The 27,105-nt window shown below is 46.3% G+C and overlaps 1 protein-coding gene across 2 annotated transcripts in view; it reads right to left on the bottom strand.

Annotated features, from left to right (window-relative positions):
• LOC148518925 (potassium voltage-gated channel subfamily KQT member 1-like) overlaps positions 1–27,105 on the bottom strand; it is a 146,681-nt gene that overhangs the window by 21,548 nt on the left and 98,028 nt on the right. For both annotated transcript variants that reach the window (XM_088476831.1, XM_088476832.1), the window contains exons 11-14: positions 22,252–22,444; positions 15,480–15,539; positions 13,123–13,237; positions 2,422–2,497 (exon numbers count right to left, since the gene is read on the bottom strand). In XM_088476831.1, coding sequence (XP_088332957.1) covers positions 2,422–2,497; positions 13,123–13,237; positions 15,480–15,539; positions 22,252–22,444 — 444 coding nt within the window. The remainder of the gene's footprint in view (positions 1–2,421; positions 2,498–13,122; positions 13,238–15,479; positions 15,540–22,251; positions 22,445–27,105) is intronic.

The raw sequence follows: 27,105 nt of genomic DNA, 5'->3' as shown, positions 1-27,105 counted from the left end.
GATATTGGGCTCAGTATACTATACTACAGTAATAATATATTGGGATCAGTATACTATACTACAGTAATAATATATTGGGATCAGTATAATATACTACAGTAATGAGATATTGGGCTCAGTATACTATACTACAGTAATGAGATATTGGGCTCAGTACACTGTACTACAGTAATGAGATATTGGGCTCAGTATACTATACTACAGTAATGAGATATTGGGCTCAGTATAATATACTACAGTAATAAGATATTGGGCTCAGTATACTATACTGCAGTAATGGGATATTGGGATCAGTATAATATACTACAGTAATAAGATATTGGGCTCAGTATACTATACTACAGTAATGGGATATTGGGATCAGTATAATATACTACAGTAATAAGATATTGGGATCAGTATACTATACTACAGTAATAATATATTGGGATCAGTATACTATACTACAGTAATGAGATTTTGGGATCAGTATACTATACTACAGTAATAAGATATTGGGATCAGTATACTATACTACAGTAATGAGATTTTGGGATCAGTATACTATACTACAGTAATAATATATTGGGATCAGTATACTATACTACAGTAATGAGATATTGGGCTCAGTATACTATACTACAGTAATGAGATATTGGGCTCAGTACACTGTACTGCAGTAATGAGATATTGGGTTCAGTATACTGTACTACAGTAATGAGATATTGGGCTCAGTATACTATACTACAGTAATGGGATATTGGGCTCAGTATACTATACTACAGTAATGAGATATTGGGATCAGTATACTATACTACAGTAATGAGATATTGGGCTCAGTATACTGTACTACAGTAATGAGATATTGGGCTCAGTATACTATACTACAGTAATTGGATATTGGGCTCAGTATACTATACTACAGTAATGAGATATTGGGATCAGTATACTATACTACAGTAATGGGATATTGGGCTCAGTATACTATACTCCAGTAATAAGATATTGGGCTCAGTATACTATACTACAGGAATGAGATATTGGGATCAGTATACTATACTACGGTAATAAGATATTGGGCTCAGTATACTATACTACAGTAATAATATATTGGGATCAGTATACTATACTACAGTAATAATATATTGGGATCAGTATACTATACTACAGTAATGAGATATTGGGCTCAGTATACTATACTACAGTAATGAGATATTGGGCTCAGTACACTGTACTACAGTAATGAGATATTGGGCTCAGTATACTGTACTACAGTAATGAGATATTGGGCTCAGTATACTATACTACAGTAATGGGATATTGGGATCAGTATAATATACTACGGTAATAAGATATTGGGCTCAGTATACTATACTACAGTAATAATATATTGGGATCAGTATACTATACTACAGTAATAATATATTGGGATCAGTATACTATACTACAGTAATGAGATATTGGGCTCAGTATACTATACTACAGTAATGAGTTATTGGGCTCAGTACACTGTACTACAGTAATGAGATATTGGGCTCAGTATACTGTACTACAGTAATGAGATATTGGGCTCAGTATACTATACTACAGTAATGGGATATTGGGATCAGTATAATATACTACGGTAATAAGATATTGGGCTCAGTATACTATACTACAGTAATAATATATTGGGATCAGTATACTATACTACAGTAATAATATATTGGGATCAGTATAATATACTACAGTAATGAGATATTGGGCTCAGTATACTATACTACAGTAATGAGATATTGGGCTCAGTATACTATACTACAGTAATGAGATATTGGGCTCAGTATACTATACTACAGTAATGAGATATTGGGCTCAGTACACTGTACTACAGTAATGAGATATTGGGCTCAGTATACTATACTACAGTAATGAGATATTGGGCTCAGTATACTATGCTACAGTAATGGGATATTGGGATCAGTATAATATACTACAGTAATAAGATATTGGGCTCAGTATACTATACTACAGTAATGGGATATTGGGATCAGTATAATATACTACAGTAATAAGATATTGGGATCAGTATACTATACTACAGTAATAATATATTGGGATCAGTATACTATACTACAGTAATGAGATTTTGGGATCAGTATACTATACTACAGTAATAAGATATTGGGATCAGTATACTATACTACAGTAATGAGATTTTGGGATCAGTATACTATACTACAGTAATAAGATATTGGGATCAGTATACTATACTACAGTAATAATATATTGAGATCAGTATACTATACTACAGTAATGAGATTTTGGGATCAGTATACTATACTACAGTAATAAGATATTGGGATCAGTATACTATACTACAGTAATAAGATATTGGGCTCAGTACACTGTACTGCAGTAATGAGATATTGTAGGAGATATAGTTATGAGAGTTGTGTCTGGTACCTGGAATTTCCTGCGTGCGACAAAGTACTGCATCCTGCGCGTGACCTTCACTGCGGTCCTGTGAGCATCTGTCAGCCTGGAACATAGGAAATGACAGCAGGGCATATGTGTGACACCAAATACACGTGTAACTCATGCAGGACACTAAACACACAGACACGCACATACACAAACAGACACTCACACACACACAGACAATCACACACTAGGGGTAAAATACTCAAAAAGCATGCACACACAGGTAAGGTACACTCATACAGCATGTATACAAGAGACGCTATTGTCACAAAGCATGCACACATATCTCATACATACACAGCATATACACACAGGGTCACAGTCAGGGTAATACACACTCATACAGTATATACACACACAAGAGTCAGGGTAATTCACACACAGCATATACATACAGAGTCATAGTAATACACAAACAACAAGAGATATGGTAAGAACTTACCTTTGTTATCTCTGTTTCTACGAAGTCCATAAGGTCCACAGGGTTGACCTTGGGGTATAGGTTGGGAACCAAATCCGGGCACCACGCAGTTAAAGCTTTTAGCTCCCAGGATGCACTTGGGTCCACTCTCCCTATAACCCCGCCCCCCAGCCAGAGGCACCTCAGTTTGTAAGTAGCCAAAGGCCGGAGGAGGAGAGAAAAAGAGAGAGAAAACTGGAACACTCTAGAACCATACTCACAGAAAAAGGAGACGGGAAACCGGTGACCAGTAACACAGCCCATATGAAGCCAGGAGCGTCAGGGCGGGCGCCCTGTGGACCCTATGGACTTCGTAGAAACAGAGATAACAAAGGTAAGTTCTTACCATATCTCTTGTTTTCTACTTCAGGGTCCATAGGGGGTCCACAGGGTTGACCTTGGGGATGTCCCAAAGCAGTTCAACCAAGGGTGGGGACGCTCCTGTGCTGAGAGGAGAATCCATCGCCAAAAAGGAAGCATCCTGAGAGGCAAAGGAAACCAATGCCTAGAACCTTAAAAATGTATGGACAGAAGACCACGTGGACACCTAGTAAGGCAAAACAGCCGAGGCGCCACAACGAGCCGCCCACAAGGGTTACATGGCCCGAGAAAAAAACAAGCATCAACAACAGAAAGGCCTACCCCTGGGTAAGCCCCTGAGGAAGACATATGAGGCCATCCAGCCAACATTTAGTTATAGGCCGGCCATCCTTTCCTGTGAAAACTAGAAATCTCAGACCACCAATAAGGAGCCCGATTTCCGTAAGGAGCTTGAACGGATCACATAAATCCAAAGAGGCCGGACCACAGTCAATGAGGCCACACCAGCCGAGAGGACTGGGGGCTGAATGGCTGTACCATAAGTTCCAGAATAATATGGAACCTAAAAACCACATTAAGAAGAAACACAGGGCGAGAGCAACTCACACCCTGACATGATGCCCTCCAAAAGAGGGAGCCACATGAGAACGCTCCCAAGTCAGACACTCTCCTGGTCAATATAAACACCCTGAGAGAAAGAGAGAGAGCCTAAGCAATAGACCATGTAATGGCTATCACAACCAGCGGTTCCATCAACTGTCCCCGGAGGGAACGAAGAACCACTACTAACTCCCAAGGAGTCCCTAGGGAGGACAAATGGAGGCATAAGCCAGAAAACACACCAAAGGATGAACTGGATACCAGAGTGGAGCAACTCCATATCTTACCAATACCGACAGTGTAGAGATCCGCACTGTCAGGAAGGCCAGGCCGAGGATGAAACCCAAGGCAGCCGGCAGGAATGCCAGAATATCTGGAAATCCTGGACACCGTAAGATCATATCGACAGGTACGATACCGTAAGAATTACGTATGCCACAGTCTGTGGCAGAACCCAGCAAAGTCTGGCCTGTCTGCTCTAAACATCTCAATGAAGACAGAGCCAGGGAAGCCCTAGGACCACAGCAGGGGCGCAGTCATAGACAAACGATCCAGGTCCAGGGAAAAACAAGGACCCTGAGACAACAGGTCCAGATAGTGAAGCAGTAGGAATGGAGCATCGATGAGGAGACTCCGAAAATCCTAGTACCAGTGACGTCTGGGATGAACTGGAGCCCCCAGAAGGAAAGCCCCTCCGTCTCGAATTAAACTTCCGAAGACCTCGAGGAAGAAGGGAGACCGGAGGACACAGGTACACAAAGTGGAAGGACCACTTCACTGACAGAGTCACTGAAGGTAGCTTCAGTACTCCTAGAGCTGGACTGTAACACCGGTAGTGTGTGATAGAGTCAGAAGGCCATGAGGACCAATCACCTCAGGGAGGCCCCCTCTGCTCACCAGGAGTTGAAACCTCTCTTGGAGAAGAGACTAGTCCCCAGGATGCACATCGTGACGGCTGAGGAAGCCCGCTTCCCAATGGAGAGCTCCCGGAATGAACACTGCAGAGTTGGCCAGGAGAAGACCCTTGGACTATGTCAGAATGTATGACATTCCTGTCATTGCCACCGAATTACCAGTGTTGCCTAGTTGGAAGCCACTGTTGTGACACTGTTGGACTGAACCTATGCAGGTTTACCGTGACATAAGGGTTAGGCCAGAGTGAAGGCCCAAGACAGCCGAAAGTTCCAACAAGTGGCAGGGCGGAAGCGACAGACGTCCAGCTACCCCGAAATGAATGCGGACCAGACACTGTCTGCAGCAAAGAATACCCTGGACGAGATGGCCATAGCCACCCGGACAGAGACCGACTCGCCTCCGGAGAGAGCATCATTGTCCGAACAGCGATCCGATGGAAAAAAAACTCGATCCATCTGGAGAAGAGTCAATTATGGCAAGGCCTGGAATGGAACTGATCACATTCCCCCCTCCCAAAAGGTAGACACTCTGGGAGACCGCGCATCACCAAGAGTAATGACATATGTCGACCGCGTAAACATCCGCACACTCCAAGTTGAAGAGCGGAGAGCTTGTCTTACGCCAGAAAAATTCTCAAATTCCTGAGAATCCAGCAGTGCTCTCAGATGAAGAATACTCTGTGAGGGATGCAGGGAGGACTTTTTCTCCGGTGACTAATTATCTGTGCCGAGAAAAAGCCACGGTTGTCCTGACCCGGTGGTAAAGTACCTCGGTGATCCTGCTAAAAGCAGGAGGGCGTCCAGAGAAAGGAGCATTCGGATACACTGAACAGGTGAACCGTCAGAAAATCCGTAAAGCTGGTAAACCCCGGTGGAGTTAAGGACAGTCCCAAAAGGCAGAGCCCGAAACTTGCAAGTTTTGCTGTGGCACAGCAAACCTGAACCCCTGCTGATGAGAGGGCTCTGTATGTACCCGTAGGTACGTATCCTGTATACTCAGATATACCATAAAGTCCCCAGCTTCCAAACATCGGATGATGGAGCATGGTGGACTCCTCCTGAGTCCAAGCACCCTTAGTATCCGATTCAGGGATTTGAGACAGAGGATAGGCAAATGAGGACCAGTCGGCCACTGCCCCAGAAAGAAAGTAGAACAACCAGTCCCTCGCTGAGATAGTGAGGCTGGCCGAAATAGCTCTGCTTACCGCAAAGGCTGTATAGCTTTCTGGGTTTGTAAGGCCCTGATCGGAAGAAGGGCCCGTGTAACAACGCCTGTGAGGAGGCCGCCTGAGCAATGAGAGGCTGTTGAGAATCAGTATCTCACTCTGGAATCCCCCAGATGTAGACCTGCCCCGTCAGGCTGAAGGTTTATCCTCCGGCGTAGAAGCAGGGCCGTCCAGAAGTCCAGGACAGCTCGGTACTAGATATGGTGGCCCCCGTGGAGGCCAACAGCCTAGGAAAAAACAGGCCTTTAGGCTGACCCTGAGGACAAAAAGACTTAACAGAGTTAGTCCGAATGTAGTGGGAGTAGCTAAAGACGGCATCTCTCCATTAGTGATACTGCCAATGATGCAACAATCTTGTCAAGGCTGGACCAAACAAGATCTTCCCCATGGTAGGAGACTGAACCTCTGCTTTCCCATAACGTAGCCATAGGGTATTGCGGCGGATACAGACGCAGCCGAAACCCTGAAAGTTAGAAGACCGGCATCCAATGTAGGTAATCCCACATATGACAACTACGTATTTTATGTGAGCGGCAAAAGACATTTGAATCCCAGACGTGTTGAAGGGGAAAAACGTTACAAATGCATCAGCCCAGTATGCAACAGTATTAACCAACCATGCGATGGCCATGGTAGGACGGGCAACAGGCCCTGAAAACGAGTACATTGATTTCAGGTAAAGTTACCACCTACGGATCCGTAAAATCCGTCCAGGCCGGGATGGGAGGCATATTAATGCCTGTAACCCGACGATTAACATACAAATCCACCCCAGAAGGAGATTTCTATTACTTGTGAGGACCCTTAGGGAATGGGAAACAGGAGGCCTTTGTGACCCCTCATATCTGGCGACAGCCAGACTCCCGCCATGAGATCCACCCGCTGGTCAGAAACGAGGAATGTATGATCCATTTGCAGGATCGACATTCTCTATATCCAGAATGAACCTGGCTACCAGCCCCAAAGCAGGAATAATAATACTTGAAATCGGCTCCCCCCATGTGAGGGGGAAAGAGCCGAATACACCCTCCATTTCACGGCAGAGCCACTGGGAAGTAACCACAGGGCGTATATCACGCCATTTAGTATTTCGTAGAAAACGACATCCACCAGGGTGGCCGTTGTGGTAATCCCTGCAAGGGGAATGACAGACCGATGCGGTACCGGAGGTAATTCATGTACTGTGAAAAACCCCGGCAGGGAGCGATAGTCTGTGACACAGGGGTAAAGTGCAAGAAATTGCGAGATACCCCGAGTTGAAAAGGGCAGTATGGTGAAGTAACCACAAGCGAGTTACGACAATGGGGCCTGCCCGGCGATCCTCAAAGGAGAGGATCCTGAGAAATAAACCGCCCAAAGGGGTCGTGCAAGGGGCCCGGCACCAGATGGCGCCGCATACAAAACCTTTCTGAGTCAAATCCTCCGCACTACTACCTGCAGGCTATGACTTGCAGGATAGCAATAATGGGCGCAGTATCGTGCGCAATCTCCTGGTCAGATATATTTGACTATCTTGACGGAAATATTAAGCAGTGCCATACTGGTCCTGACTGACGCTAAGATTAGCTGCAGGGACCCATTATCAGCGTATGCAACACACAGTTCCATCTAAACAACGTGCAGCACGCAACAGTATGTGACAAACCTCACAAATATTAACAAGTATATATATGTGAGGTCTCAGAACCACCCCAGGTACACCTGTATTAGGGCAGATAAAGAAAAGGGATAGATATACACTGACAGGTGAGAAAAGCAGACAGTCAGCACTAGCATAAGTCACATAAAATGCAGAAAAATATATATACATACATTTGCATGACATATAATATACTGCACAATGTCGCTACATTCAACTGCCCAGATTCAGTGTCTGGGAAGGCTATAGCGCTGTGTACACTCACCCAAAATGGCCAGGTACGCAGGGGGACTGGGCTCACTGTCATCCTAGGAGCTCTGCAGCACCACCGAGAGATAATGGCCGCTGGAGACCTCAGAAGAAGCGTGGCCCGCGGAGGAAGCAGCTCAGCGACGCCAGACTGCGTGCTGAAAGGCGCGCTGAGCTGAGGGGAGGAGCCGCTAGACAGGGAAGGCTTCCTCCCCTGGCTAGCAATTAACCCCCCGGGATGCCGGCTCCCGCTGCCGCTATAATCCCTGGTGGGCTAGTGGACACGCGGGGTATGCCTCCATGGAGGGGGAGCCCGCCGCCACCGCTAGCGCCTCCGGTCTGTCCCCAGAGACCGGAGGCATAAGGCTGCAGTGCATACACACGTGGATCACCGCAAACGGTGACCACGCGACTTACCTGTCCCCGTCGATCCGGCAGCAGCCTAGGGATTCCTCCAGAGTCCGGCTAGTACAGACTCTGGGGTCCCGCTGCGATCCCCAGATCTGTACTGGCGTCGCAGCGCCGGCGGGGTGTAGGAGTGGCAGCTTAGACGTCCATTGGACAGTCTGCCGCTGCCGCTCTGAAGAGTAGTAAAAAATAATAAAACTCTTTTTTTTTTTTTAAATAAATTTTAAGCTTAGGGGCTGCTAATCAGCTCCCCACTGCACTAACGGTGACCCGACTCCGGCCGGGCACCAACTTAAACTGAGGTGCCTCTGGCTGGGGGGCGGGGTTATAGGGAGAGTGGACCCAAGTGCATCCTGGGAGCTAAAAGCTTTAACTGCGTGGTGCCCGGATTTGGTTCCCAACCTATACCCCAAGGTCAACCCTGTGGACCCCCTATGGACCCTGAAGTAGAAACATAGCATATACACACAGAGTAACACTCAGCATATACACACAGTCATAGTAATACACAAACACATAGCATATATACACAGAGTGACACATAGCATATACACAGAGTAACACACAGAGTAACACATCGCATATACAACACAGAGTCATAGTGGTACACACTCAGATTCTAACACTCACAAAGCATGCACCCCAGCAAAGTACACTCATACAGCACATTAAAGGGGTGGGCACACACATACATGGTATGAGCACACAGCATGCACACGCGGAGGAGCACACTCACATGCAGTGGTACATGTATAAGAGCGGATTATCAGCGTCACGTGGGATGGGTAGAATTACAGAGGAACATTTATAAGGACACCGGGGCTGATACAGAGCGAGTCGTATGCCGGTCTATGTAGCGTACAGTGTTATTATGCTCTGCGCTCGCCCACGATACTTTCGGCTCCCTGCCCCTGATATGGGGGAGGGGAGCTCTAGCATAGACTGAGCGCACTAAAGGTGACCCATGCAATCTCGCAGAAGCACTCCTACGTGCCTGTTAGGAAGCGCATCTTCCCCACCACTATACACGGTGATGATGGCGACTTGCCGTAAGCCAAGCGCTAGTTCTGCCAGTGCGGAGGGGCGCGGGTCTCTTCATAAGGGGCGGAAATATGCTACGTTTCCAGGCGTTTCATTTTTTGGGGGTTTTGTTTGTTTAGAATCATTTACGCCCATTTTGCCAAGGACCCTGTATCAGCCCCCTGTGTCTGCCGTCCGTCCTCTTACATGTGGCGCTGATAAGGTCCATTTACCACTGTGACACACGTTCTGCCTGCACACACTACTCTCACCTGCTCATTGTGCTGTCGGGGAGACAAAGGTCAAAGGTTACACAGATGGGAAGGGGACACACGGGTCACATGGAGACATAACACGACACTACATGTCATAGGGCCGCTAAACATGGCATACTAAAGGATCCTTGTTACATTGCAAACTAGGGGCCTGATTCACTATGGATCGCAACTGCGATTACGCACGCGGTCTCACTGCGATGATGTGCTAATCCATTGCGATCGCAGCACAACCTAAAGACGCCCACCTTACCTTACACGCATCCGTAATAATTAGCCAGACTGTGAAATCATCGGTAACATGGAGTACCATCGCAGCCTCACGCTCACTTGTACCAGGTCTGACCTTAATCAGGAATTGCTAACCTCTGCGCGCACAGTGAAAGTCCAAGCTGTGAATGGCATCACAGTGGCTAATTTAGGCACGCCCCTGTACCGGCGTTCAAACGCACTGACACGCCTGCGTTTAGCCGACCACCCCCTCACATCCCCCAAACGGTACTTCCTGTCAATCACTCTGTGATGTGTCTGCATAGTCGCTGCGATCGCAGTCCCGATCGCAGTGGCTGGTTTGCGGAAACGCACATGCATGCACAGAACACAACAATCGGCCAATAGCGTGCGTAATCGAAGTTGCGATCCTTGCTGAATCAGGCCCTATGTGTGATGTTATATAAAGATGTGTCTGGCCGAAGTCACGCCTAATATCCCCTCTCGGCGTGACAGGTCCCCGGGCTTCATCTCATACCAAGTTCTGCGGTGCTTCATCTCCAACTCTGTACATGTTTAAAACCAACTCCTGGGCCTGATTCAGAGATCTACGCCTATGCAATCGCAACTGCATTCTCTCACAGGAAGCAGATGCTAATATATGTTAATACCTTCCAAAGCACAGCCCAGCATAGGGACGCCCACTGCTGCCTTCTCATATCCATCCGACGACGTGCAACAGCGTAAACATCGGTAACATCGACGCACATCGGGCAGTCACGCAGCTTGTAAGTCACGTCTGACCAGCCGCAAACACTGCGTCTCTCCTGACACGCAGAGAGCCCTCATGCTGCACGGGAGATCGCAATGGCTAATTTATGCACGCCCATGAAAACAGCGTTTAAATGGTCAGTCACGCCTGCGTTTTTCTTCTAACCAACCCCCCCGATACCACCCCCCAAACGCTGACTACCTGTCACTCACTTTGCGAGTGGATCCTCTGTACGAACCTAATCGCAATACAATCGCTGCGCGTTCGCAGTGCGGCTTTTGTGCAGGCATCATGGCAACCAAACTGCGAAAATCTCTGAATCAGGCCCATTTGCGGTTAAAGTCGCAGCCCAACGCCTCTGGTACACTCTGAGTGGTGTTTCGCTGTGTCTGTATATATACACTGAAGTGCCAAAAGCCATAATCTTGGAAATGCCCAGACCTGCATCTGATAATCTGACATTTCATGAGTCTTCTGCAGGGCCGAAACTAGGATATCTGCCACCCGGTGCAAGGCAGCAATTTTACATCCTCTCCCTTCCCGTACCTGGATTTTGTCCTTGTTCCTCCATAAGGCAGTGCACTAGTCAAACTTCCCTGGTATAGTGACTGACATCATTCCACACACCATAATGCCCATTACACATTATGCCACACACTGTAATGCCTATTACCAAAGTGCCACTTACATACTTGCCTGACCATTTCATGCCCCACAGTAAGGCTTCTAATTATTTTAAAATTACCTGCTCATTGTCAGGGGTTTTATGCTCATTACCAGGGGTTACATGCTCGTTGCCAGGTGTTACATGCTCGTTGCCAGGGGGTTTCATGCTCGTTGCTAGGGGGTTTCTGCTCATTGCCAGGGGTTACATGCTCATTGCCATAGGGTTTTGCTCTTTGCCAGGGGGTTTCAATTCTGGGAATGCTGTGTGCATTGCGCTGGCCTAACAGACACTAGAGGTCCAGTTGGACCTCTAGTGTCTGTCTCCTCCTTGGCAGCGGCCATTTTTGGATGGGTGTTTTCAGCAGAGTACATGCGGACGTCTAGTCCACATGGAATTTGCTGAAAACGGCCATCCAAAAATGGCCGCTGCCAAGGAGGAGACAGACTCTAGAGGTCCAGTAAGGACCTCTAGCATCTGTCTCCTCCTTGGCGGCGGCCATTTTTGGATGCCCATTTTATGAATCTGCAGACCCCAAGCCACCATGAGTCAGTCAGTCAGCCTTTTTTCATCCCCTGCATTCCGGCACCCGGTGCAAGTGCACCTCTAGCCCCCCCCTAGTTGCGGCCCTGTCTTCTGAACCCCGGATAGATTGCTCATGGCAAGGCAACGTGAATGATCGGAGTTGGAATGGGGCATGATAGTGGGTGCCCGATGTAAGGGACATTCCATTTCCGAAGTTGTGCGGACTTTTAACATCCCTCAATATGCGGTGTCACGTTTGTACCGGGAATACTTCATGGAAGGCATTGTCACCTAGCATGGACAGCGCAATGGCCGACCACATGCTTTTAATGATCGTGACCTGGGATCGTCTGGCCAGAATTGTCCGTGGTAATAGACAAGCGTCACTGGCTCATATCACATCCACATTCAATGCAGGAGGTACCAGACGCATATCCAGCAGCTCAGTGCAGCGATCTTTAGCTTCCTTGGCATATGGGAGCAGAAGACCCACCAGAGTGCCCCTGTTAACACAAGACACCGGACACAGCGCCTCCCCTCACCTGACATCGCTAACTGGACCCTGGAGGACTGGCAACATGTGGTGCGGTCCGATGATTCACGGTTCCATTTGTTTCGGGCTGATGGTAGGTTTCGGGTGGGGCGCAGACCCCATGAGACTGTGGACCCCAGTTGCCAACGAGGCACCGTGCTGGCTGGTGGAGTTTCTATAATGGTGTGGGGTGTGTTCACGAGGAATGGGTTGGGACCGCTGATCCGCCTGAACACGTCATTGACCGGTAACCGCTATGTTGCATTGCTTGATCACCATTTGCAGCCCCTCACGGACTTCATCTACCCCCACAAAGATGGAATATTTCAGAAGGATAGTGCTCTGTGTCTCTGTGTCATCGGTCCCAAGTTGTCCAGACTTGGTTTCGAGGAGCATTCTGGAGAGTTCCGTTGGATGGTATGGCCACCACGTTCGCCTGATGTGAACCCAATCGAGCATTTACGGGACGTGGTGGAGAGGTCCATTCTCACCCAAGATCATGAAAATATTAAGGAGCTGTGGGGAGCTATCCAGACAGTATGGGTCACCATCTCTCCAGAGGTCTTCCATCTTGATGCCACGCCGAGATGCTGAACTTCTCCGGGCTAGATGGAGACTCTAGGCACCTGTCCCATGACTTTTGGCACATCAGTGTATATATGTTTCACGTGCGCCCCTTCATTAGACTTAAAGAGAGGAAGTGACTCTGCACGGGGACACCAGCTTTATTATCCTGCCATTGTCTATAGAGAAGCACTGTCACTTCATCTCAGTGGCCCCTAGGCAGATGCTCCTTGTATAACCCAGATATTCTGCCCAGAGAAGGGAACACCCCCTTACCCCTTACCCCACCCCCAGGGATCCTTACTGTGATATATCGGCCACGGCGGGCAGGGGGCTCTCCTCGCTCATTGCATCCATGTCGTCAGTGTAGCTGTTAGTCCGGGAGATGTCCGGAAGGGATACCTCCGGCCGGGTCCTCCCTGTGGACAGAGGATAGAGGTGACACAATGGCGGAGCATTTCACCCTACCGGCGCCCAGCCCTCCTCTGCCAGCTACACAGGTGCACTAGACAGGTGTCTCAAATATTGACAAACCTTAGAACCCTGAAATCATTTATTTCGTACATGAAACTGTCCCTATTTTCGAGGGAGTTTTCCAGATCTTCAGAATGGTCCCTACTTTTCAGCAATGACTTATTGGAGCAGATGTATGACGCTCTGGGGAAGTGATATAGTGGAGAGTGATAAACGACCAACCAATCAGCTCCCAACTGTCATTTTTCAAACATATTCAATTTGAAGCGAAAAGCCGTTTTTGGGTGTTTTTGTTGAAAACTTTTCGCCGATGACGTCATTTTCGCCTGTTTTGGTTTTACCCCGTATTCAATTTGAAAGATTTTCTGCCTAGGTGAAAGTCAATACAATGTAATAGGCGAATGAATGGGAGGCCGAAAAAAGTGCAGAATTGGGGTTTTGGGGTGCAACGTTGCGGGACCACCCCCCTGCAGCCTTCAGACAGTCCCCCAAAGGTAAACTGTGTCAAAAAAAAAAAAAAAAAAACACCCCAAATAATGACTTTGAATTTGGGGGTGTAAAAAAAAATATATTGGGGGACAAGGTTAAAAACTAGCGAACTTGACTCTGGGGGGGTCCCCAAGTACGCCCCATGTGTTTTTTTGATTGCAGGTGCTTGCGGCAGGTGGATTTTTCACAATTTTTACAACTTCACTTTAGCAACTTTTAAATATGCTGACCCCCATTTTCAAGTACCCCAAATTTGCTGGGATCAGTTATTTTCTGGAAAAAATACTCCTGAATACTATTCTGCACCACGTATAGAAAAACGCTATTTAGCAACTATTGAGCCCGTTTAGAAACACCAAATACCTTCAGCAAGCCAAATCGGGGGGTACCATAGGGAACCCCCATGTCAGAGCATCTTTTGGGGGGTTTCAGGCTGATTTCCCCAAATCTGACAGTACTTTCCGCCTGTTCAAGTTTCGCCGGGTCCCGTTTTCGCCTACTTCCATATTGAATACAGAGTGGCTGGTCGATGATCACTCTCCAGTTTATCACTTTCCAGAGCCTCATGCGTCTGTGCCATACAATTCCCCCTATGCTGCATGTTAGAGTGGTTTCTCACCACCTGCTGTGTTCTTGTTTCCTGGGCTTTAGAAGAACAGCTTTATAGAAAGGGATCAGATGAAACGTAGGAAGATGCACCATTATCACACTCAGCAAGCATGCCATGATGGGGGTTGTAGTACTGGGTGACACGTCTGTGTGTAACCCGGGTGGATGTACAGGTTAAGCAGCAAAGGTTTCCTGAACAAAACTTTAAAATGCTGATTACTTTGTTACTAACACATTGCATTTAGTGGAGTCACTGGGTATGACTTAAATTCACGATTCTTACTAGATGACGGGTAAAATATAATGAACCGTGATTGGTTAGAATCGCCAATTTCCGTGGATTTTTGTCCCGGGATTTAAAGCCTATATTATTTTTTTTTTAAAGGCAAAACCAAATCTCAGCTTTAAATACAGCCGGAAAAATCTCTGTTCATGACCTTTTCCTCCCCCCGACTGTATTTCCGTCACGACCACTTAATTATTGTAATAAATGAGTCCCACTGATAAGGGGAACTCTGCTCTTTGCACTGGAATCAACTTAGCAGGGACTTCAGGTTATAGAATGCAAAATACGTTTGGACAGAAGTTGCGTATTTCAGCCATAAGGCTGCAGAAAAAATAAATAAAAATAAGGGCAATGATTGTCAAATCGAGATCCGTTTAATATCCCGGCACAGGGGTTTCCGGCGGTCAGAATGCTGGCACCGGAATCCCGACACCTGTCAGAATCCCGGCGCTGGCATTCCCGACCGCCGAGAATAGCGGGGTTAGGGGGAGGGTTAGACACTAATGGGAAGGGTAAGATTTAGGGTGTGGGGAGAGGGAGGTTAGAATTAGGCACCAGGAAGGGAGGGGGAGGTTAGGATACTGACCAACAGGTTTCGGTATCCTAACCCTGTTGGGATTCTGGCGTCTGGATTTTGAACGCCGGGACCCCGAACGCCAGCTTCCTGTACCCATCCTGTCAAATCAATGTATTATTAATTAAGTACTGTGTATGATTCTTTAGAGACTGACTGTAGTTTCCTTTTACTATTACACAACTGAATTTATACTAAAGGACGGCGCATAAAGTTTAGACTTTAATACCTTGTGCTGTGGAGATACCAGAGGTGCAGATAGAGAGAGTGGACCAAGATCGAGAGCGACCTGCCAGAGAGGGAACAAGAAATGGGACAGGGCAGAGAGAGAACAACCAAGTAGAGATGATTGGATATATAATAGTGCAGTGCAGAAGAGAGAGAGAACATTGCAGGACTGATGGAGAGTTGGGCGCATTTTACGTAAAACGTGTCTGGTAAAAAAAGGAATATTGCTGACGGAGCTCTGGAAGGGTAATATAGGGTAATGTAGGGTAATATAGGGTAATGTAGGGTAATATAGGGAAATGTAGGGTAAAGTAGGGTAATATAGGGTAATATAGGGTAATGTAGGGTAATATAGGGTAATGTAGGGTAATATAGGGTAATGTAGGGTAATGTAGGGTAATATAGGGTAATGTAGGGCAAAATAGGGTAATATAGGGTAATGTAGGGTAATATAGGGTAATGTAGGGCAATATAGGGTAATATAGGGTAATGTAGGGTAATATAGGGTAATGTAGGGTAATATAGGGTAATGTAGGGCAAAATAGGGTAATATAGGGTAATGTAGGGTAATATAGGGTAATGTAGGGTAATATAGGGTAATGTAGGGCAAAATAGGGTAATATAGGGTAATGTAGGGTAATATAGGGTAATGTAGGGTAATATAGGGAAATGTAGGGTAAAGTAGGGTAATATAGGCCCCAGCTTTATATGAGGACAGATCAGTTATATTTTTGACTGACTCACTCTTCTATAAATTCAGTAAAAACTAAAGATATTATGTAAAATCTCTAAAGGACATCAGTGAAAACTGGTATATAGGGAGAGGGGCTACTACACAGAGGGCCCCATTTACAAACGCAAAGTAACCCCTTTAGCGCTCGCTAAAGGGGTTATGCCACTTTTCTGTATTTTCTATATCTTAGATTACCGCTGTTTGTACAGCATTGCTCTCGCCATCTTTTAGATGGGGCCCATAGTAACCAATCAGATTCCAGCTGTTATTTCTGTAGTACAGCTTATAAATTGAGATCATAAACCTGATTGGTTACGATGGATTTTAGTAATGTTTTTCCTTTGCAGTCGTTTTTGGAATGTTTTTAAATTATACCTCAGTGATGTCACTGGTTCCTAGTGAATGGATAGGCTGCATTCTCAGTGATGTCACTGGCCCCTAATGAATGGATAGGCTGCACTCTCAGTGATGTCACTGGTTCCAAATGAATGGATAGGCTGCATTCTCAGTGATGTCACTGGTTCCTAGTGAGTGGATAGGGTGCATTCTCAGTGATGTCACTGGTTCCTAGTGAGTGGATAGGCTGCACTCTCAGTGATGTCACTGGTTCCTAGTGAGTGGATAGGCTGCATTCTCAGTGATGTCACTGGTCCCTAGTGCAGGGACGGCTCGAGACACGTTCAACCAGTGCGGTCGGACAGGGGTGCCACCCTATAGAGAGCACACCCCTCCCAACCATTCCGATTTTCAGTCGGACAGTCCCGTTTTTCGAGTTTGGGCACCCCCTCTGCTGCAGCTATGCCGGAGCAGGAGAAGAGGAATGAAGACGTATCATCGTTTGCACATTGGTCACATAATCGATCTTTTGAGCAGCCCTATGGTTGCTCAGAACCTCATCTCCTCCCAGTCCTCATACCCCCAGCGTCTCTTTGCCACTTTTAACTCCCTCCTCTGCCCTTCCCCTCCTCGCCTCCCCTCCCCTCCTCGCTCTCTGCCCTTGACTTTGCCACCTACTTTACATCTAAAATTGACTCCATACGTGTGAGGACATCATTTCCCATCAGACCCTCAGCACTCCTCCCCCTCCTTTCCCTGACCACCCCTCCCCATCTGTCTCACCAACTCTGACATCCTTCTCCCTTGTTTCTGGAGAGGAAGTCATGGCCCTCATCCGGTCCTCCCCTCCTTCCACCTCCCCTCTTGACCCTATCCCTTCCCGTCTCCTCTGTTACCTGTCTCCTTCTGCCTGTTCCCATCTTGCTCACCTCCTTAATCTCTCCCTATCATCTGGCACTGTCCCTTCTGCATTCAAACATGCCCTTGTCTCCCCCATTCTTAAAAAACCTACCCTTGATCCTAACACTCTCTCCAACTACTGACCCATCTTTCTCCTCCCTTTTACATCCAAACTCCTTGAGCATGTTGTTTACAACCACCTTACCACCTTTCTTTCCTCCCACTCCCTGCTTGACTCATTTCAATCTCCACTCCACTGAAACTGCCCTCGCGAAAGTATGCAATGACCTCCTTGCTGCCAAATCCAAGGGCCACTACTCTCTGCTCATTCTCCTTGACCTCTCTGCTGCATTTGACACTGTAGACCACCCTCTCCTCTTGCAAATCCTTCACTCTCTTGGCTTACGTGGCACTTCCCTCTCCTGGCTGTCCTCCTACCTCTCTGATCGTTCCTTCTCTGTGTCTTCTCATGACTCCTCCCTCCCCTCTTCCACTAACAGGAGGAGTTCCCCAAGGTTCTGTTCTTGGATCTCTCCTATTCTCCCTATATACAGCCTCTTTTGGGGAACTCATGAACTCTTTTGACCTCCAATATTATCTCTATGCTCATGATATTCAAATCTACCTTTCCACCCCTGACCTATCCCCCTCTCTCCTCAACCATATCTCCAACTGTCTCTCTGCTGTCTAGTCAAGGATGTCCTAGCGCTTTCTTAAACTTAACATGTCTAAGACTGAGCTGATCACCTTTCCACCCTCTTCCACTACATCACTTCCCACAATTTCATTATCTATTGATGGCACAACTATCTCATCTAGCCCCAAAGTGCGCTGTCTTGGAGTTATCCTAGACTCTTCCCTCTCATTTAAACCACACATTCAGCACCTCTCGCAATCCTGCCGTTTCCATCTCAAAAATATCTCCAGGATTAGACCCTTCCTCACCCAGGATGCCACTAAAACCCTCATCCACTCGCTGGTCATCTGCAGATTGGACTACTGTAACCTTCTCCTAGCTGGCCTCCCAGTCTCTCACCTCTCCCCACTACAATCGGTTCTCAGTGCTGCTGCTCGGTTTATCTTCCTCTCCAGACGTTCTACATCTGCTTCCCCTCTCCTTCAAGCCCTACACTGGCTCCCCTTTACCTTCAGATGCCAATTCAAGGTTCTTACACTCACCTACAAAGCCCTCACCAAATCCTCTCCCCCTTACATCTCTGACCTCATCTCCCTTCACACTCCCGCCCGTCCACTGCGCTCAACAAATGCATGCCGCCTCTCTTGCCAACTGATTACTTCCTCCCACTCCCACATCCAAGATTTTGCCCATGCTGCTCCCTACCTCTGGAACTCTCTCCCTCTCCCTATCAGACTCTGCACCTCACTACCAATCCTCAAAGGGGCTCTTAAGACCCACTACTTCATCAAGGCCTTCCAGCTCTCATCTTAACCCACCTCATGCTCTTTCCTTCCTATCTTCCCCTTCTGTGTCACGCCTGTCTGTCTGCCCCTCCCCTTTAGAATGTAAGCTCTCACGAGCAGGGACCTCTTCCCTCATGTGCTTCTCTTTACATTTTCTTCTACTCCTTACTCCCCACAAGGGCACCTAACACCTGACTGCTAACTCCCTGCTGCTTATTGTGAGTGCTATAATCGCTATTGCAGCAATGTATATAAATTGGGTCCTTGTCCTGCACTTTAATGTACTGTAAGTTACTCGTTTCTTGTTCACGTATTAGTTTATGTACTCTGTAAGGTGCAATGCAACACTTGTGACGCCATATAAATAAAGGATAATAATAATAATAATAATGTCAGTCGGTCGGAACTGAGCCACAAGCACTCCAAAATGACCAGGAAGCTCTCGACATGGCCACATTTAACCAGCTACCAGCTACGCACACTAACCATCAATCACTCAGTATGCATGTGCAGCATAACAAACATTGCTCAACTGCGCAAGCATCGGCCTAGCGTCCCCTTCCTATCCAGGCCCAATGTCTGGTAAGCTTATGTTTCTGGTGAGGTGAACAGATCTGGGGACGAACTTCCTTCCATTACATAAAGCGCCGCGGTTTCTATGGTAACCTATCGCTTGGTTTGGCCTCGTCACTGGATTATAGTACTCACTAGAGTGAGATGACATCAGGGTATTTTGTATAATGTCCCTTTTGTGTGTCTACAAAGTTTAAATAAATTTAAAAAAAAGTCCGCCTACAAATTTGCTTCTCATGGAGGCACAAAGTGTCCCTGATAAAAACATAGGACGAGGCACGAGGACCACAGTTCTGAGCTTGTGCAACATTCAAGCCTTTGCATTTGGCCATGTGCGGCCGCCCCTAAAAATGAGTTTTCCATTTTGTTATCTCATTATACGATTTCAATAATCCCGCTCCACAAAATAAATTCTTATTTCTACTCTACTCCTGAAAAGTGTTCCTGCTCCACCCTGACTCCTCCTATCTCTTCCCTCATGCCAATGTCTTCTGCTCCGTAGACATAACCATGTTGCTCTGTAAACCCTGATACCTTAGCGGAATTGAAGGTGCCCTTGTGCAAAAAAAAACCAACAACTGCGTAGCGGATGTTTTGCACTTCATAAATGACCTCCGCTTGTGTAAACTAATAATGAAACAGCGTTTGGTTACAACAGTATTTTTCTTCATATGCAGCCACCTCTAACAAACTGTAGATGGCGCTGTGTGCTTTGACATAATTGCAGGGATCATAATCATTATACTTTATACAGCGACAGCATGTTACACAGGGGCCTATTCATCAACACTAAACTTTCTCTGGAGGTAATTAGGTTTAGAGCTCGCATGGAGTTCTACCTAATTACCGGAGGAATTCCTCATTCCTCATAACTATCTATTTTGAAAAGCTGTTATTTTTGCGATGACAGCTTATCGGGAAATAGATAGTTGTCCCTGTCTACACTAACTTACCGCAGCTGGAATCAGTGCTGCGCATGCGCCGTTACGTTCGTAAACCCAGCGCATGCGCAGCACTGCCTACAGCTGCGGTAATTCTGTTTCCTCCCCCCTTCCACTCACCTCCCAGTCCCCCACCTACCTGGACGCTGAAGCCACGGACCCCGGCCTCCCGTCTGAAGAGGAGAACACAGTAAAGTTTATAAAAAAAAAATTATATATTTATTTTTTTTTAATAAACTTTCCTGTGTTCTGCCGGGAGAACTATAGTCGGAGCAGCAGCCGGAGGAGGGACGAGGAAGCCGGAGGAGGATCTGCCCAGCTGAAAGCAGGTAAGTGTCACCCGCTATACGCCACCTGAGAGTGGCGTATAGTAACACCATCAAATTCCGAAAATACATAATTTTCGGAATTTGATGAATAGCATAAATTCTACATCCCCAAACTAATGTATTAACGCAGGCAGACTTAACCAGGAGATATCAGTGATGTCTCCTGTGTTAAGTGTGTTAATGAATACTAAAATAACGGTAATTAAGGAAAATGTCCTTAAAACCGTTATTTTAGTGTTGATGAATAGGCCCCACAGTCCTACCATTTAATCAGGCAGCATTGTTTCAAATTTGAATTCTAATTTCTGTACCACAGACACGCAAACACTAGGAACAAATTAGGGAAGACACAAATCTACCAGTAGGGTTTTTAAGGGCCTGATTCAGCACGGATCGCAGCTGCGTAATTGCACGCAATGAAACTGCGAAAATATGCTAATGTCTGCCACTGCTTAGCCAGCATAGAGACGCCCACTACGGCCTTCTCACATCCGTAAAACCTGCCAGTCGGTAACATCTGCCCGTCACGCACAATTACAGCAGCTCTGACCCGCGTCAGAATTTGCAAGTCTCGTCGCACGCAGTGAGTACACAAGCTGCGTATGCTATCGCAGTGGCTAATTTATGAGCACCCATGCAACAGCGTTCCAACGGACAGGCACACCTGCGTTTCTGCAGCCACTCCCCCTGTCACCACCGCCAAACGCTGACCACCTGTCACTCACTCAGCGATGGATTCAACAGTGCGTCTGTAATCACAGTGCAATCACAGAGTGCAACAATCAGCTGGTCTGCGTACGCTGTTGCAATTGCAATCCATGCTGAATCAGGCCCTAAATCCATAAAATGATAACACAATAATTAGCATTGCTGCCTCAGAGCTGTGAGACCACGGGCTTTCGATTACAACCAAGGCCCTATCTGTGTGGAGTTTATATGTTCTCTCTGTATTTGGTTGCGTTTCCTCCAGTTGCGCCGTTTTCCTACAACAATCCAACAGCATACCGGTAGGTTCATTGGTTTCTGACACATACATTACCCCTAGTGTTGTACATGTGGTAGGGAATATAGATTATAAGCTCCATCGGGGCAGGGACTGATGTGAATGACTGATATACTCTCTGAAAAGCGCTGCGGAATATGTGTGCGCTATAGAGATAACTGTTAATAAATAAATGACATATTTATTTCACAATATTTTGACGGTATCAAAATTAAGTATACAGTAACCAATCCTGTATATACAGTAGATCAATACATTGTTTTATCAAACCACAAATTAATCCTAGTATCAGAGTAACAATTATTAATTGGCAGATGTATTAAAGCTTGGAGAGGTTTAAAGTGGAGAGAGGTAAAGTGCCAACCAATCAGTTCCTAACTATCATGTTACAGGCTGTGCTAAAAAAAAATTACAGGAGCTGATTGGTTGGTACTTTATCTCTCTACAAGATTTGATACATCTCCACCTAAGTATCAGCATCAGACACAAAGTAGCAGAACTGCACAATGGGACACATAGCACTGACTGCCCCCTACCTGTCGGAGCTGGGAAGTTCAGGTCTTTCTTTTCCCCCTCTGTGTGATGATATGTGATGTGAGGCACAGACAGAGCATTCTCCGGGGGGCTGGCCCGGGGTACTCTAGAGAGGCACAGTGGGGCCAGAGTGGGACTTGTGGGGGTGACAATGGCCTCGTGTACAGATTTGGTCTTCCTTTTACATCTTCTGTTCTGGGGGAAGAGCAAAGGATTTCAGCCACCAAATAACTGAGAGCCCTGCGTCCTGTAACAATATACCCAGTCTCTTATAATGTCCGCAAGGAACACTACTGCTGGCAGCTCCAATGGGGTACCCGCTGCTAGTTCCTAAGTTATACTGCACCAAATGGGTGTAGTATGATATGTCGACATGGTCGAATTGTAACATACAGCGTGTCGACATTCACTATGCTTACACGGATGATATGTCTTCATGATCAACTGTTCGACAAACCGCCCCTGTAATGTTCCGCAATGATACCAAACACGTGTAATGTTCCCCAATGATACCACCACGTGTAATGATCCCCATTGATACAGCGCCTGTAATGTTCCCCAGTGATACCACCACGTGTAATGTTCCCCAATGATACTACCATGTGTAATGTTCCCCAATGATACTGCCCCTGTAATGTTCCCCAATGATACCACCACGTGTAATGTTCCCCAATGATACTATCCCTGTAATGTTCCTTAATGATACTACCCCTGTAATGTTCCCCAATGATATTACCACGTGTAATGTTCCCCAATGATACCAAACATGTGTAATGTTCCCCAATGATACTACCCCTGTAATGTTCCTCAATGATACTACCCCTGTAATGTTCCCCAATGATACTGCCCCTGTAATGTTCCCCAAAAATACTACCCCTGTAATATTCCCCAACGATACCACCACGTGTAATGTTCCCCAATGATACCACCACGTGTAATGTTCCCTACCCCTGTAATGTTCCCCAATTATACTACCACGTGTAATGTTCCCCAGTGATACCACCACGTGTAATGTTCCCTACCCCTTTAATGTTCCCCAATGATACTACTTCTGCAATGTTCCCCAATGATACTACCACGTTTAATGTTCCCCAATGATACTGCCCCTGCAATCTTCCCCAATGATACTGCCCCTGTAATCTTCCTCAATGATACCACCACATGTAATGTTCCCCAATGATACCACCCCTGTAATGTTCCCCGATCATACTACCCCTGTAATGTTCCCCAATGATACCACCATGTGTAATGTTCCCCAATGATACCACTATGTGTAATGTTCCCCAATGATACTACCCCTGTACTGTTCCCCAATGATACTGCCCCTGTAATGTTCCCCAATGATACCACCACGTGTAATGTTCCCCAATGATACCACCACGTGTAATGTTCCCCAATGATACTACCACGTGTAATGTTCCCCAGTGATACCACCACGTGTAATGTTCCCTACCCCTGTAATGTTCCCCAATTATACTACCACGTGTAATGTTCCCCAGTGATACCACCATGTGTAATGTTCCCTACCCCTGTAATGTTCCCCAATTATACTACTTCTGCAATGTTCCCCAATTATACTACCACATGTAATCTTCCCCAATGATACTGCCCCTGTAATCTTCCCCAATTATACTGCCCCTGTAATCTTCCCCAATGATACCACCACGTGTAGTTCCCCAATGATACCACCACGTGTAATGTTCCCCAATGATACCACCACGTGTAATGTTCCCCAATGATACCACATGTAATGTTCGCTAACCCTGTAATGTTCCCCACTTATACTACCACGTGTAATGTTCCCCAGTGATACCACCACATGTAATGTTCCCTACCCCTGTAATGTTCCCCATTGATACCAATTCTGCAATGTTCCCCAATGATACTGCCCCTGTAATCTTCCCCAATGATATTACCACGTGTAATGTTCCCCAATGATACTTCTGCAATGTTCCCCAAAGATACTACCCTGTAATCTTCCCTAATGATATCACCACGTGTAATGTTCCCCAATTATACTACCCCTGTAATGTTCCCCAATGATACCACCACGTGTAATGTTCCCCAATACCACCACGTGTAATGTTCCCCAATACCACCACGTGTAATGTTCCCCAATGATACCATCACGTGTAATGTTCCCCAATGATACCACCACGTGTTATGTTCCCCAATGATACCACCACGTGTAATGTTCCCCAATGACACTACCCCTGTAATGTTCCCCAATGATACTGCCCCTGTAATGTTCCCCAATGATACTGCCCTGTAATGTTCCCCAATCATACTGCCCCTGTAATGTTCCCCGATGATACCACCAAGTGTAATGTTCCCCAATGATACCACCACGTGTAATGTTCCCCAATACCACCACGTGTAATGTTCCCCAATACCACCACGTGTAATGTTCCCCAATGATACCATCACGTGTAATGTTCCCCAATGATACCACCACGTGTTATGTTCCCCAATGATACCACCACGTGTAATGTTCCCCAATGACACTACCCCTGTAATGTTCCCCAATGATACTGCCCCTGTAATGTTCCCCAATGATACTGCCCTGTAATGTTCCCCAATCATACTGCCCCTGTAATGTTCCCCGATGATACCACCAAGTGTAATGTTCCCCAATGATATCACCACGTGTAATGTTCCCCAATGATACAACCACATGTAATGTTCCCCAATGATACCACCACGTGTAATGTCCCCCAATGATACCACCATGTGTAATGTTCCCCAATGATACCACCACATGTAATGTTCCCTACCCCTGTAATGTTCCCCAATTATACTACCATGTGTAATGTTCCCCAGCGATACCACCACGTGTAATGTTGCCTACCCCTGTAATGTTCCCCAATGATACTACCTCTGCAATCTTCCCCAATGATACTGCCCCTGTAATCTTCCCCCATGATAATACCACGTGTAATGTTCCCCAATGATACTTCTGCAATGTTCCCCAATGATACTGCCCCTGTAATCTTCCCCAATGATATCACCATGTGTAATGTTTCCCAATGATACTACCCTGTAATGTTCCCCAATGATACCACCACGTGTAATGTTCCCCAATGATACCACCATGTGTAATGTTCTCCAATGATACCACTACGTGTAATGTTCCCCAATGATACCACCACGTGTAATGTTCCCCAATGATACCACCTCGTGTAATGTTCCCCAATGAAACCACCATGTGTAATGTTCCCCAATGATACCACCACGTGTAATGTTCCCCAATGATACCACCACATGTAATGTTCCCTAACCCTGTAATGTTCCCCAATTATACTACCACGTGTAATGTTCCCCAGTGATACCACCACGTGTAATGTTCCCTACCCCTGTAATGTTCCCCAATGATACTACTTCTGCAATCTTCCCCAATGATACTGCCCCTGTAATCTTCCCCAATTATATTACCACGTGTAATGTTCCCCAATGATACTTCTGCAATGTTCCCCAAAGATACTACTCTGTAATCTTCCCTAATGATATCACCACGTGTAATGTTCCCCAATCATACTACCCCTGTAATGTTCCCCAATGATACCACCACGTATAATGTTCCCCAATGATACCACCACGTGTAATGTTCCCCATTGATACCACCACGTGTAATGTTCCCCAATGATACCACCACGTGTAATATTCCCCAATGATACCACCACGTGTAATGTTCCACAATGATACCACCACGTGTAATGTTCCCCAATGATACCACCACGTGTAATGTTCCACAATGATACCACCACGTGTAATGTTCCTCAATGATACCACCACGTGTAATGTTCCCCAATGATACCACCACGTGTAATGTTCCCCAATGATACTATCCCTGTAATGTTCACCAATGATACTGCCCCTGTAATGTTCCCCAATCATACTACCCCTGTAATGTTCCCCAATGATACCACCACGTATATTGTTCCCCAATGATACCACCACGTGTAATGTTCCCCAATGATACCACCACCACGTGTAATGTTCCCCAATGATACCACCACGTGTAATGTTCCCCAATGATACCACCACATGTAATGTTCCCCAATGATACCACCACGTGTAATGTTCCCCAGTGATACCACCACATGTAATGTTCCCCAATGATACCACCACGTGTAATGTTCCCCAGTGATACCACCACATGTAATGTTCCCTACCCCTGTAATGTTCCCCAATTATACTACCATGTGTAATGTTCCCCAGTGATACCACCACGTGTAATGTTCCCTACCCCTGTAATGTTCCCCAATGATACTACTTCTGCAATATTCCCCAATGATACTGCCCCTGTAATCTTCCCCAATTATACCACCACGTGTAATGTTCCCCAATGATACTACCCCTGTAATGTTCCCCAATGATACCACCACGTGTAATGTTCCCCAATGATACTTCTGCAATGTTCCCCAATGATACTACCCTGTAATCTTCCCCAATGACATCACCACGTGTAATGTTCCCCAATGGTACCACTCCTGTAATGTTCCCCAATGATACCACCACCTGTAATGTTCCCCAATGATACTACCCCTGTAATGTTCCCTAATGATATCACCACGTGTAATGTTCCCCAATGATACTACCCCTGTAATGTTCCCCAATGACACCACCCCTGTAATGTTCCCCAATGATACTGCCCCTGTAATGTTCCCCAATGATACTACCCCTGTAATGTTTCCCAATGATACCATCACGTGCAATGTTCCCCGATGATACTACCATGTGCAATGTTCCCCAGTGATACCACCACGTGTAATGTTCCCCAATGGTACCACCATGTGTAATGTTCCCCAATCATACTACCCCTGTAATGTTCCCCAATGATACCACCACATGTAATG

Source organism: Taudactylus pleione, unplaced genomic scaffold, assembly GCF_031769625.1.
Source record: "Taudactylus pleione unplaced genomic scaffold, aTauple2 ptg000196l, whole genome shotgun sequence".
NCBI classification, from domain to species: domain Eukaryota; kingdom Metazoa; phylum Chordata; class Amphibia; order Anura; family Myobatrachidae; genus Taudactylus; species Taudactylus pleione.
This window is presented reverse-complemented; position numbering and strand designations above follow the sequence as displayed.